The sequence below is a fragment of the Fukomys damarensis genome, unplaced genomic scaffold, assembly GCF_012274545.1.
Source record: "Fukomys damarensis isolate Sample0158 unplaced genomic scaffold, DMR_v1.0_HiC HiC_scaffold_14, whole genome shotgun sequence".
In the NCBI taxonomy this organism is placed as follows: domain Eukaryota; kingdom Metazoa; phylum Chordata; class Mammalia; order Rodentia; family Bathyergidae; genus Fukomys; species Fukomys damarensis.
In genome coordinates this window covers 31,881,570-31,894,574 of record NW_022900926.1, presented here as the reverse complement: position 1 = coordinate 31,894,574, position 13,005 = coordinate 31,881,570, and the positions used below count along the sequence as shown (strand labels likewise).

The 13,005-nt window shown below is 42.0% G+C and overlaps 1 protein-coding gene across 1 annotated transcript in view; it reads left to right on the top strand.

Moving 5' to 3' along the window:
• Ccdc170 (coiled-coil domain containing 170) overlaps nt 1-12,623 on the top strand; it is a 66,353-nt gene extending 53,730 nt beyond the window's left edge. Inside the window, exons 9-11 of the mRNA XM_010628888.1 lie at nt 2,890-3,132; nt 9,811-10,047; nt 12,429-12,623. Of these exons, the coding sequence (XP_010627190.1) occupies nt 2,890-3,132; nt 9,811-10,047; nt 12,429-12,623 (675 nt within the window). The remainder of the gene's footprint in view (nt 1-2,889; nt 3,133-9,810; nt 10,048-12,428) is intronic.
• The last annotated feature ends 382 nt before the right edge of the window (nt 12,624-13,005 follow it).

Genomic DNA, 13,005 nt, shown 5'->3' with positions numbered 1-13,005 from the left:
TGGTGTTGGAAAAACTGGATGTCAACCTGCCACAGATTAAAATTAGACCCTTATCTTTTGCCATGCACTAAATTAAAATCCAAATGGATTAAAGATCTAAATATTAAAACAGAAACATTAAACTTGCTGGAAGGTAAGTTAGGCAGAACTCTGGAAGACATTGGTATAGGAAAAGACTTTATGAACAAATCCTCAGTAGCACGGGAACTAGCAGAAAGAATCAACAACTGGGATCTCATCTTATTAAAAAGCTTCTGCACTGCAAAAGAAACCATCAACAGAACTAAGAGACAACCTACAATGTGGGAAAAAATTTTTACCAGCTGTTCCTCAGACAAAGGACTATTATCAAGGATATATAAAGAACTCAAAACAATCAGCACCCCCAAATATAAAGACCTGATTAAAAAATGGGCATCCGAAATGAACAGACATTTCTCAGACAAAGAAGTAAAAGCAGCAAGAAAATATTTGAAAAAATATTCCACATCACTGGTCATTCGAGAGATGTAGATGAAAACAACACTGATATTCCACCTCACTCCACAAAGAATGGCTGCTATCAAGAAATCACCAATAACAAATGCTGGCGGGGTTGTGGGGAGAAAGGAACCCTTCTCCATTGTTGGTGTGAGTGCAGACTAGTGCAACCACTATGGAAATCAATATGGAGATACGTCAAAGAGCTTAGACTGGACGTTCCATTTGACCCAGCCATCCCTCTGCTGGGTATCTTTCCAAGAGAACTAAAACAATCATATCACAGAGAAGTATGTGCATCCATGTTTATAGCAGCACAGTTTGTAATAGCTAAATCTTGGAAACAGCCTATTTGCCCATCCGTTGGAAACTGGATAAAGAAGTTGTGGTTTTTCTATAAAATGGAATATTACTCAGACATAAAGAATGAGAAAATAGATTCATTCATAGGAAAATGGATACATATTGAAGATATATTCCTAAGTGAAATAAATAAGTCACACATGTGTAAATACCGAATAGTTTCCCTGGTGTAAATAATCTGCAACAATGCATAAGATTCTAATAAGATTACTGACATTTAGAAATGGGAAGAAAGGAGCTAAAGGTATAGGTAAGGTGGGATGGGTAGGGGAAGAGTAAAAAGGGAAAAGAAAAAAATGTGAGAGAATGAAAAGATGAAAATAAAGTGTTTGTAGATGGGGAGGGGAGGGGGTGAAGGGAGGGCAGAGGTAAGGGGAAAAAATGAGAATCAAGACTTGTCATGTAGAGGTACAAGATCCCAACAATGAATGTGACTGTACTGTATCCCTAAAATGTACCAATAAACTCAATTAAAGCTGAAAAAAAAAAAGAATACAGTACAGTTACATTCATCATTGGGATCTTGTACCTTTACATGACAGGTCTGGGTTCTCATTTTTTCACTATACTCCTGCCCTCCTTTTACCCCCCTCATTTAAAAAGACTTTGTTTCCATTTTTTCATTTTCCCATGTTTTTTTTTCTTTTCCCTTATTTCCTTTCCCCTGCCCTTCCCACTTCCCCTACATCTTTAGCCCTTTTCTTCCTATTTCACATTGTCAGTTATACAATTTGGATCTTACTTACACTTTTAGTTTTTCACCCCAGAGAAACTATTTGGTATTTACACACGTGTGTCTTATTTATTTCACTTAAGAGTACGGCCTCAATGTGCTTCCATTTTCCTATGAATGACTCTAGTTTCTCATGCTTACTTTTCATTCACTCAAAGAGTTAGAAACAGTTGAGACCAAATGAATGAATAGATGAGAGGGATAAAATGTAATTATGAGCTCTATAATTATTGGTACTGGTGAGAGAAAAGGGAAAACACAGATGTGTTCTTATAATAGTTCTTCGGAGAAAATTCCATGGTCGAATTCTAGCATAGGGGCCGTGAAAATGTCACATCTGGGTTCTCACTTTGGCTCCACCAAGCTGGTGGACTCCAGGGAAATTGAAAACCTCTCTGTCTGTTCCTTATACTAAGATGGTGCTGAAACCTACCTCAATGACTGCTACTTTTTTTTTTTTTTTTTTGGTACTGGGAATTGAACTCAGGACCTTGCATTTGTTAGGCAGGCAGCAGCACCACTGAGCTAAATCCCCAGCCCCATTAAAACTTTCTTGAAGTCACTTGTATTTCTTAGGTTTAAAACATGTAAGCAAAGTTTTCTTAAATGTCTCCTTTGGCATATTCTACTTTAAAGACATATCAACTCTCATGGTGGTTGGGGACTGGTCCTCATGGATTAAATTTATTAGGCCCAAGTTGCAGTCCTAATCTGTACCCTATCTTGTTTCAGGAAACACTGGAGCAGGTATATGACCATTGAGTGTTGGCAAGGATTTTGTCTCTCTGCCTTATTATATTTTGCTCTGGATAAACCTATTCATATAGGGTTAAAAGTAATTGCACATTTTTATTATGATGCACATAATATTGGCAAGAAGCAAGTATGGAAAGCTGATTCTTTTGAACATTTTCTGTGGCTCTTTTATTCAATATTTGGCAGTCTTAGAATTAATTCTTGGGAAAAAGATGAATAAAAAATTTGAACAAGGCCTGGGGATTTAGCTCAGTGGTGCTGCCACCTACCTCACAAGCAGAAGGTACCAAGTTCAATCCCTGGTACCAAAAAAAAAAAAAAAAAAAAAAAAAAAAAAAAAAAAGCACAAAACAAAACCCAAAAAAAAAAAAAAAAAAAAAAAAAAAAAAAGAAAAAAGAAAAGAAAAGACCAAGTAAAGGAACCCAGTAACCTTCTTTCATGGTTTATAAGCTAGTCTTCTTGAAATGTAGATAAAAATTGACCTTATCTGGGCAATTCATTTATATTTACTGATGGTTTGATTATTTTTAAAAAAAACCCTATTGTATCAAACTAGTTAAAGACTCAGAAAGAAAGGCTGGAGAGCAAAGAACTGCACATGAATCTCCTCCGTCAGAAAATAGCCCAGCTGGAGGAGGAGAAGCAGTTGCACACCGCCTTGGCTGTGGAGAGGGATGAGGCCCATCTCACCACCAGGACGCTGGAGAAGAAGGTGGAGAGGATGCAGAAGGAGCTAAATGCATGTCGCCAATCCAACACCGAGCTCAAAGCCAAACTGGCTGACACCAATGAGCTTAAGGCAAGTGTGTGGCTCTGTCTCTTACCCGCATTTATCCAGGCACCATCAAAGTTTATGCAAAAGACTAACAGCTTGTAGTGGACATACCAGGAGGGAAGTGAGAGGGCTTCCTGTTGCTTCTTAGTGTTGTGGGGAAAAGGTGAGAGCTACATAGATCAGAATATTATATCAGCTTAGTGTGTCTTTAATATTTGAAGTAGAGTCATCACTAATGTGTGAAATGTCAGTCCAGAAAGGGTGAGGTTACAGGCAGAGGATACAACCATTTTTTCAAGGTGTAGGTAGATCAAAGATGATAGAAGAATTTATCAGATAGGGATTCGCTTTGGGAGAAATGTGAAAATAGGCACACCGTTTGCTGAGAAACGTCTGAGCACACACCCAGTGTGGTGGCACACCTGTAATCCCAGCACTTGGGAGGCTGAGACAGGAGGATTGCTGTGAGTTCGAGACCAGCCTGGGCTTCATAGTGAGTTCCAGGTCAGTCTCAACTACATAGTGAGACCCTGTCTCAGAGCTGAGACAGGGATTGCTGTGAGTTCGAGACCAGCCTGGGCTTCATAGTGAGTTCCAGGTCAGTCTCAACTACATAGTGAGACCCTGTCTCAGAAAACCAAAGAACAAACAAACAAAAAAACAACCCAAAAAAACCCCAAAAAAGAATTGTTAAGTTCAAGCCCAACCTGGGCAACTTGGAAACCTAGAGAGATGCTGCCTCAAAATAAAAAAGGATTGGATGTATAGCTCAGCGCCAGTTCAACCCCCAGAACTGAAAAAGAAAGAAAGAAAAAAGAATTGGAGTACATAACTGTGTAGCATCAGGAGGTAAATTGCTTGGATGTAGGGTGTTAAATTTTTAGTGACTACAGAGAAGAAAGAAAGGAAAATGTACAGGGATTTAATAAAAGTGTTTAAATGTAAGATGTCAGTTAACATGCACACACCATCCCCGGAAGGTGTGCATATCACAAACCAGCAGAAATAACACCCTGGATCTTTGCAAACTGACTTTCGGAATGTTTTTGAATCTGGAAACAGACCAGTAGGGAAAAAGTATCTGAAATCAAGCCACTCCTGAACAGGTGGAATGGGTATATTCCCATTGTGTTTTCCCTTCCAGGTCGTTAGTGTTCTCCTCTGAAGGCCCTTCTACCTTCAGGAGTAAGGCATGGAATTAACTGCATTCCTTAGAGAGAGAAAGGCTGGCACCGGCCGGCCGGGAGGGACATAGCTGAACAGGAGGGAGAGTTTGATCAGGCACAGTGGGTGGGCTACTTTCAGAGGTGCATGTTCCTGAGCCCACCTCAGGCCTGGAGAATGGCCCTGGGGAAGTGGCGAAGTAGGGGTGGAAGCTTGGAAGGCAGCCTCAGTCGCTTTCACCCTGGCTGAAAGGAGCGGAGGGAGAGGGGAAAGGAGGCCCAGACTGCACCCAGACATCCTGCAGCCTGGAGTTCTACTGGATGATAGTGGGAAAAAGCTCAGTATGGGGACACACGGGGGTGTTCTCTTCAAGTGAGGGACAAAAGGAGCCCTGTTAGAGGCTCTGGGCGGTCACTGAAGCTCTGATCCAACAGTAGTGTAAGCTAAGCTTGGAGTCCCCAAAGGCCGCTGACAGGGCCTTGACCCTGCTAAGGGAGCGCTCACTGTGGCCACAGGTGGTAGGTACAGAGGGGAACGGGGTAGAATGAGGACCAGGCCCACCTCTCCCAACACTTCTGAGTCTTCAAGCATCTGGTGGACTGAGAGAGCCCCTCTTCTGTTTTGATCTACTCTATACTGAGAGTGCTGCATAATGCCTGGCTCCTGCTAGGGCTGTTTTCAGTGCAGGGCTTGAAACCCACCTGATGGAGAATTTAGACCCTCCAGGGAAGCAAGAACGTCAGATTTTAAATTTAATACCGTTTCTTTGGTGGCCTTTAAGACAACTGTGCACCAGATTTAACAATTCTTTCCTGAAGGAAGCATCTGGACACCTTCCCCATCCTCGCTGGAGGCTCCGCAGCCCATCAGTCATGTTTATAGCCACTTCTGTTCTGCTGGGAGGAAATTAGAGGCACAGCCTGTCACTCAGAGAAGTGCCCACTGGAGCCTGTAATTCCAGCATTCCCAAGGCTGAGGCAGGAGGATCAGAAGTCTGAGCCCAGCTGGGCAAATAAAGAAGACCTTGTCTCGAAATGAAAAATGAAAAAAGTGCTGGAATGTTGTTCAGTGAAAAGACTCAATCCCAGTACTGGAAGGAAAGAAAGAAAGAAAGAAAGAAAAGAAAGAAAGAAAGCAAGCGATTTAGTCCCATACCACTTCCATCTTTTGTTGGGGTTGACTTTAGGAAGCCAAGGCTCCTCACTATGCTGCACTCTGCTGGCTTCCAGTTCTGTCCTCATGGCTTGGCTCTGACCTCCATTTCTTGCTTTTGCTTTTCTTGACAACAAGAGTACAAGCAGCCCCCAGGATTGTGATAGAAGTCTCATAGTTTTTGGAAATTCCTGGCAGTACAGTCTTCTCATTAGGACATGATTCAGTGTGCTTCTCGCTCTCCAGGCTTTGTCCCATCACCTTAAGTAGATGGCCACAGCAGATGTTCACCCAATTGGCACAGGAAGGCTGAATGTATCTCTTGTTCTATTAATACAAGCTTTTAAATTCAGCATACCCATCCCAGCAACTTTCCACTTTGCACCATATTTTCTCTGCAGCAGTGAGATAGTTTGCCTGTAAAAGGGAATCTCTTTGTTGTAAGGGGAGGTAACTTTGTTTTAAAAATAGATATTTATTCAAGTCATGTAGTGCTCTCAATTTGTACCATGTTTGATAGTCAAAATACAGAATATATTATTTGGAATAATGGGCTTATGTAACTTATAAATAAATACACATATAAGTTCAAATATTTTTCCCTGATAGGATCCATGTTAGTTGTAGTCCTTTCCCCAGCTTCTTGTTTTGAGAAATTTAAATCTATAGACTAGTATAATTCATATCCTTCTACCCTTCATATAGAATGTTAGCATTTTATAAATTCCTATATTTTCTCTTCTGTGAAGGGGAGAGGGAAGAAAAAGGGAGAGGAAATGGAGGAAGACAGAGAGAGGGAAAGAGAGAGTGGGTGCTGGATTAGTCTATTGATTGGTTTAGCATAGTTCTAGTGTGGCTGAATGGATTACTGAGGACAGAAGACCCACCCTGGGTGTGAGTGCTACCAACCAATAGGCTTATATCCTGGATGGACTAGGAAAGGAAAAGGAAGCTTCTGCTCTTACTTCCTGTCTGCTATGCCATGGACTGTCTCTCCTCCACCATGCGTCCCTGCCGTGCTGCCCTGCCTTGGAGCCAGCTGACTACAGAATGAAACCTCCACAAACTGAGTGGAAACAAACTTTTCCACCTTTAATTTGTGGCTATAAGGTATTTTGTCCCAGCAAGTAACTAAGACATCATTTAAGAGCATAATTACAAACACCTTGACACTTCGACCCCAAATACTTTCCCATGTATTTCTTAACATCAAGGATGCACTTCTTCACCACAGTGCCGTCAGCACACTCAGGAATTCCCACTAAGATAATACTCTGATGTACTAGTATCTGACATAGTCTGTGGTGACCTGGAATCCATGAATGATCTCTGAGGTCAGCCCCATAGACCGCAACTAAGTGAGTGGCATTTCCTTGTTCCCAGTGCTGTTCTGCTAGTGTCATTTCATTGACCCCAGTGAGTCCCTCCCCCCAGCTGTGGCATCTCATTTTCTGTGTATTTCCAGGTTTTCAGCAGTTGTTCTCATGACTTCTTGATAGCAAGTTTCATGGCTGCTGTCAGTTTCCAAGACATTCTGTCTCCCTGGGATGGAGCCAGTTCTATGGCCACGAACTATCCAGGCCTGTCTGTTACCAGCCTCTTTTCTAACTAGAAAAGTATCTCTCTGAGTCTTAGGCTGCTATAACAAAATAGCATACATAAACTGGGTGGTGTATAAAGAGCAGAAATTTAATTCTTCCTATTCTAACAGCTTGGAAGGTGCCAGCAGATTTCACATATGGCGAAGGCTGCATTGTAGTTCATAGATGACACCTAGCTTGGTGGACTGGTCAAGGGAGCTCTTTGGGGCCTCTTTTCTAAAGGGCATTCCTGATGACCCCACCCCCACTTATGAATGATATCAATTTAGGGGTTAAGACTTCAATATATGAATTTTGGGAAACACAACACCCGAAATGAAGCAAAAGGAATTCAGATTATTAGGAAGTTGTGTATGTTCTAGTAGGTAAAAACTGGTTGTTAGTTTATAGTTTATGAGTTCAGTACATATTTCAACCCAGGCTTCCCTAATTTAATGAAGTCATTCAAGACAGTTTCCCAAGCAGTCTTAGGTCATCTATATCCTGTCTTATTCCAATCTAGAGTAGTGTCTACCCTTCCTGCACCTTCCAGTGGACTCATAAGAACTTTCAGACTTGAGATTAGACCAACTTGTGCTCCTGTTCAGGTGCTCAGCCACCTGAAGCCCAAGGCTGGGTAAAGATGTCAGGGTGGGATCCATATGTGACCCATGTAAGTGAGCTACTGAGCTGCCTTGTCAGTAAATAACCTGCAGTCCAACAACTAAATGTGATTCTTACCTCTGTCATTACTCAGAAAACACCAAACCAAACCAAACTGAACCAACTCTCCTCAAACACACACACACACACACACACACACACTCGCGCGCGCGGGCGCGCGCACACGGCTCTCATTTATCAGGAGCAGCAATGATTTATAGTATGTCTCCCCAATTTTCCTTCTTTCTTTCTCCTTCCTTCCTTCCTTTCTTTCTTTTCCTTTTTCTTTCTTCCCCCCTCTCCTTCTTTCTTTCTTTTCTTTTTTTTTTTTTTTTAACCAGAGATTGAACTTGGGAACTTGTGCTTGCGAGGCAGGTGTCAGAACCACTGAGCTAAATCCCTGAGCCTCCTGTTCGTTCATATAAATGGAACCATACAATATGCAGTCTTTGCAAATAACTTCTTTCCCTTGGCACAAGGTCTTCAAGATTCATTTATGTTGTAGCATGTCGTACTATTCCACTATTTTTTATTGCTGAATAGCATTTCATTGTATGGCTATACCACATTTTCTTTTCTTATCCATCACTTGCTGCCTATTTGGGTCCTTTCTATATATTTTTTGCAATTATGAATAGTACTTCTATGAATATCTGTGTGCAGTGTGGACATGTTCTTTCAGTTCCCTTAGGTGTATAACTGGGAATGGAATCGCTGTATCACACAGTAACTCTGTGTTAAATGTTTTGAACACTGCCACCCTGTCTTCCGCAGCAGCTTCCCATTTCCCATTCCAGCGGACAGTGTGAGGGTTCTAATGTCCCTCCCATCTTCCCTGGACCTTGTCATTGCCGATCATTTTCATTTTAGCTACCCTAGTGAGTATTAAGTGGTAGTTCATTTGTATTTATTTTAAAAGTCATTTAAGGCCAGGCATGTGGTACACACCTATAATCCCAGCACTTGGGGGGCTGGGATGGAGGATCATCACCTTGAGTTCAAGGTCAGCCTGGGCTACACAGTGAGTTCAAGGCCAGTCTGAACTACAAAGGGAGACGGTATCTCAAAACCAAGTCATTTAAAAATATTTGTGTCTGTACACAACTGCTTCTGATTCCTTCATTTCATTGTGCTGAAATAAATAGAATATGAAATTTACATCTTAGCCATTCTTGTGTACATGTCAGTAAATAAAGCGCATTCGCAGTCCTGTACAGCCACCACCACCACAGTTTCCAGACTTATCTATCATCCCATACTGAAACGCTGTACCCATCAGAGAGTAACTTCTAACCCCCTTTTCTCAGATGCTGGTAGCTTCTATTTTATTTTGTCTGTATGAACCATTCTCTCCTAGGTAACTCATATAAGTAGCACTATACAAAATTTGTCCTGTTGGATCTGGCTTAATTCACTTAGCACAATGTTTTGAAGGTTCACCCACGCCAATTATGGCAAAATTTCATCTCTCTCTCTCTCTTTTGTTTTTAAACTTAAATTCTTTACTAAGCAGCTCTGGTGTAAACTTGAATAATAAGGTAATAAAGAAAATGTGCCTCACACTCCAGGATGCTGTTGTGGCTTTGAGGCCTGACATGAGCTCCTCAGTGGGAGCCGCCTTCCTGCTCCGTTGCTTGCCGTGGTTGTAGGTGTCGTCTTCCACCTCCCACACTTGTGCAGTCAGAAGATACGTCTCAATAATCGCTGCTGCAGGTTTCCCTCACAGTAGTAATGAATGCTTGCTGAGGAGATTTAGATGGGCTTCCCTGTGACACCCCGAGGGGACATTTTGCTCTTCTTGGTGTTTACCTACCAGAGTCAATGGCCAACTGTTAGGGCAGAAAGTACAAGTTACTAGTGGGTTTTATTTTAATCTCACTCAAGAATCATGCCATCAACAATCTTATCGCATTGATTTCCCAAATAAGGGTACTCCAGTGTGTTGTTTATAAACTATAACTGTTTTAAGTGGTGCCCATTCAGCTCCTAATGTTTAGCAACGTCAGTGTAGTTGTTTTGGGTAAATTCCATCCTTTAGTCATAAAAGTGTTAAGTGAATTCTGTTGATTTCTGATTCGTTGTGTTTCTACAGTTTTCCTAAATAAATACAGAAGAAATCATCTGCGTTTTCTTGACTCCTTAGATTAAAACTTTGGAACAGACCAAAGCCATTGAAGAACTCAATAAATCCAGAGACAAACTGGAGAAGATGAAGGAGAAAGCTGAGAAGAAGCTAATGTCTGTGAAGTCAGAACTGGGTACTGCAGAAAATGAGGCTAAAGAGGAGAAGGAAAGGGCGAGAAGCTTGATAGAAGTGATAACCCGTGAAATGAAGATGCTAAAAAAATCTCTGGAAGAGGCAGAAAAGAGAGAAAAACAGGTAGGTGAAAATCTGGTGTTGAAATTTTGTTTCTGAAACGACAGGACAATTCAAACACTTCATAATTAAAAGACACGGACCCCTCCATTACTCCACGTGTCATCTTCGCACAGGGGGCATGTTAATGTTCGGTGAGTCATTCCACTCTGAGTATTTGTGCTGCCCAAGGGAGTACCATTCATGTGTGTTTTCAAAAACAATCTGTAAGACTTCCTGTACCATTTCCATCTATCTACCTGCACTGTGGCATCTTTTTGGCATCAACCATTATGACTTACGATGCTAAGGAAAGTAATTCGTGGCTGCATGGCTTGGATTGTAAGAGAAAACTACTTTTTTTTTTTTTTAAATTTTTTTAAGCAAAGCTGTGGAAAGGCAGTGAACAAGCAGGGCCTGGTGGTGGTGAGGATTTTTTTTTTTTTTTAAATGATGTTTGGTGATTGCCTCCGGAGTTTGCATCACCCCAGATCTTTTAACATTAAGCAGGGCTTGAGCCTGGAGGAGAAGCTTATCTCTTGAAGAGATCAGTTGCAGGAAACAGTCTCCCGTCTCTAACGGTGTCACCCAGACTCATGGTCAACCAAGCACAGATGTAAGCCATAAAAAAGTATTAATTGGCTGATGGGTTGCAAGGAGGAGCATTTTATCTGGTGAACACATCAGGTCAGGCATAAAGAAATATGTCCCGGGCAGCCTGACCCCCAGTGCCTTTGGCGCTCATGTCACTCTCTGTCTGCAGCTCATAGGGCAGTGAGTGGACTCTGGTCCTGGGATTTTTTTTTTTTTCCTCTTTGGCTGCCCCTACTCTGGCTCGTCAGGCAGAGCTGGGGAAAGCCAAACTATACGAGCAAATGTTCTCAAAAAGGAAACGTCTCAGGAATTAAGATCTTTGACCTTATTCAAAAGGATGGGAGAGTTCAAGGGAAACTTTTTCATCTGGGAGAGTGGGTTGGTGTGTTGGTCTGTTTAGGTGCTATAATAAAATACCATAAATCAGGAGGCTTGTAAACAAGATAAGTATTTCTCAGAGATCTGGAGGTTGGAAAGTCCAAGATCAAGGTGCTGGCAGATGGTGCATCTGGTCGAGAGATGATGGCTTCTTGATGAGTCCTCACATATTGGAAAGGAAAAGAGCTCTCTGGAGCCTCTTTTACAAGAACTCTGATCCCATAGTGGGGGTTACACCAACACTACCCCATGTGAACCTAATTAACTCCCAAAGCCCCACCTCCTGACACCATCGCATTGTAACCTAAAGGTCGGCAGAGAGAACATTACATTTCCCAAATTGGACTCTGGGTGGGAGGATGTCTGGGGAATGAATGAGCCTAGGGTGGGCATGTTTGGCTGGTGTTCTTTAAGGTAACTCCATCTTCAGTTTGGATCGTATATCTCTTCTAGGTGGAAGGTAACTTTCTTATGTATGTCCAGATAGCCCTGATTCACCAGCTTCTGCATTAGCCTTAGAATCACAGAAACCAGCCTAGGAGAACTCGAAGAGGTCTGGAGCATGCTTCAACCATTTTCACTGCCCCTGCCCCTGGTGGTATTAAGGCTTGACCCCAGAGCCTTTGCACTGAACTACATCTCCAGTCCTTTGTAATCAATTTATTTTGAGACAGAGTCTCACTAAGTCCCTAAATTGTCCACTAATTGGCTGGGCTTAAACTTGCAATCCTCCTGGCTTAGGCTCCCAGTGTGGTAGGATCACAGGGAAGGCTGCTATAGCCAGCATTTTTCTCTTGATGGATAAATAGTGGTCCCAGACCATGTTCTGGTCTGCCACATAGTAATCTATGATATGATTTGATAATAATTTAGAATTTCTCTTGTTTTCATCCTCTTGTTTTATGCCATTTATTATTCCTTTTGTTTAAGAAGTTCACTGCCCTGGTAAAATTCCAATGCCTAAATAAATGGTTGTCATCCACTGATGCAACCATAGCAACATTTGTGTAGTGCTCTCTAGTGTGCAGAATGTGTACATAGTTGTCATTTCGTTTGTGCAGAATTCCAGACAGGTGAATATTTGCTTAATGCAACCCAGGTGGTAAGAAGATGAGTCTTAGTGAGATCAGAACCTCATTGATGGTTGTTTAACTGGGGATTTTGACTCAGTATCCAATTCTCCATCAATTGGCTCATCAGTATTTCATAGGTAGTTATGAAACTACTGAAGTCTGATGTCTGAGGAGACTTCAGAAGTAGTTTAGCAGGTAGTCTACTTGTCTTATGAGTGAGAGAAAAAGGCTAAAGTGGGTGGGTAACCTGCCTACCTTGTGAAAATCTGAATTTTCCAGGATTTGTTTTTATTGCATCTATCTCAACAGTAGTGGGTACATTTCCTCTCCCTGTTAATGTGTTTCTGTTTGCTGTTGCAGCTGGTGGACTTCAGGGAAGTAGTTTCCCAGATGCTGGGCTTGAACGTGACCACTCTGGCTCTTCCTGACTATGAGATCATCAAATGTCTTGAAATACTGATCCATTCACATCAGCATCATTTTGTGGCTTGTGCCTGCCTCAAAGATACTGGGCAGGATAGACACCCACAGGGCCCCTTGAAGCTTCTTCATTGAACCCTGTTATTTCTAGAGGAGGCTCAGCTTCACAAGTGCTTCTTATCTTTGAAATTTGATTAGTGTGGGAAGATTGTACACTTCGGTAACATAGTGAGACTGTGTCATGGGTAGAGGAGCTTCCAGGTGCCAGTCTAGGGAAATCTCCCATGTGAAAAACACCTATTATGTCATTTGCTAGCACTTGAAGATCAACACTTCCATTGGATTGGGGAATGGGATGGTGAATTAACATTGTTGGTCTCCAAGTGCTAGCAAATGTTTAGCTGATATTTTATTAGCTACTTTAATTCTCATAATGCCCATGTAGAGAAGCTGTTTTTGTTTTTGGCGGGGGGGACTGGGGATCGAACTTGGGACCTTGCACTTGTGAGGCAGGTGT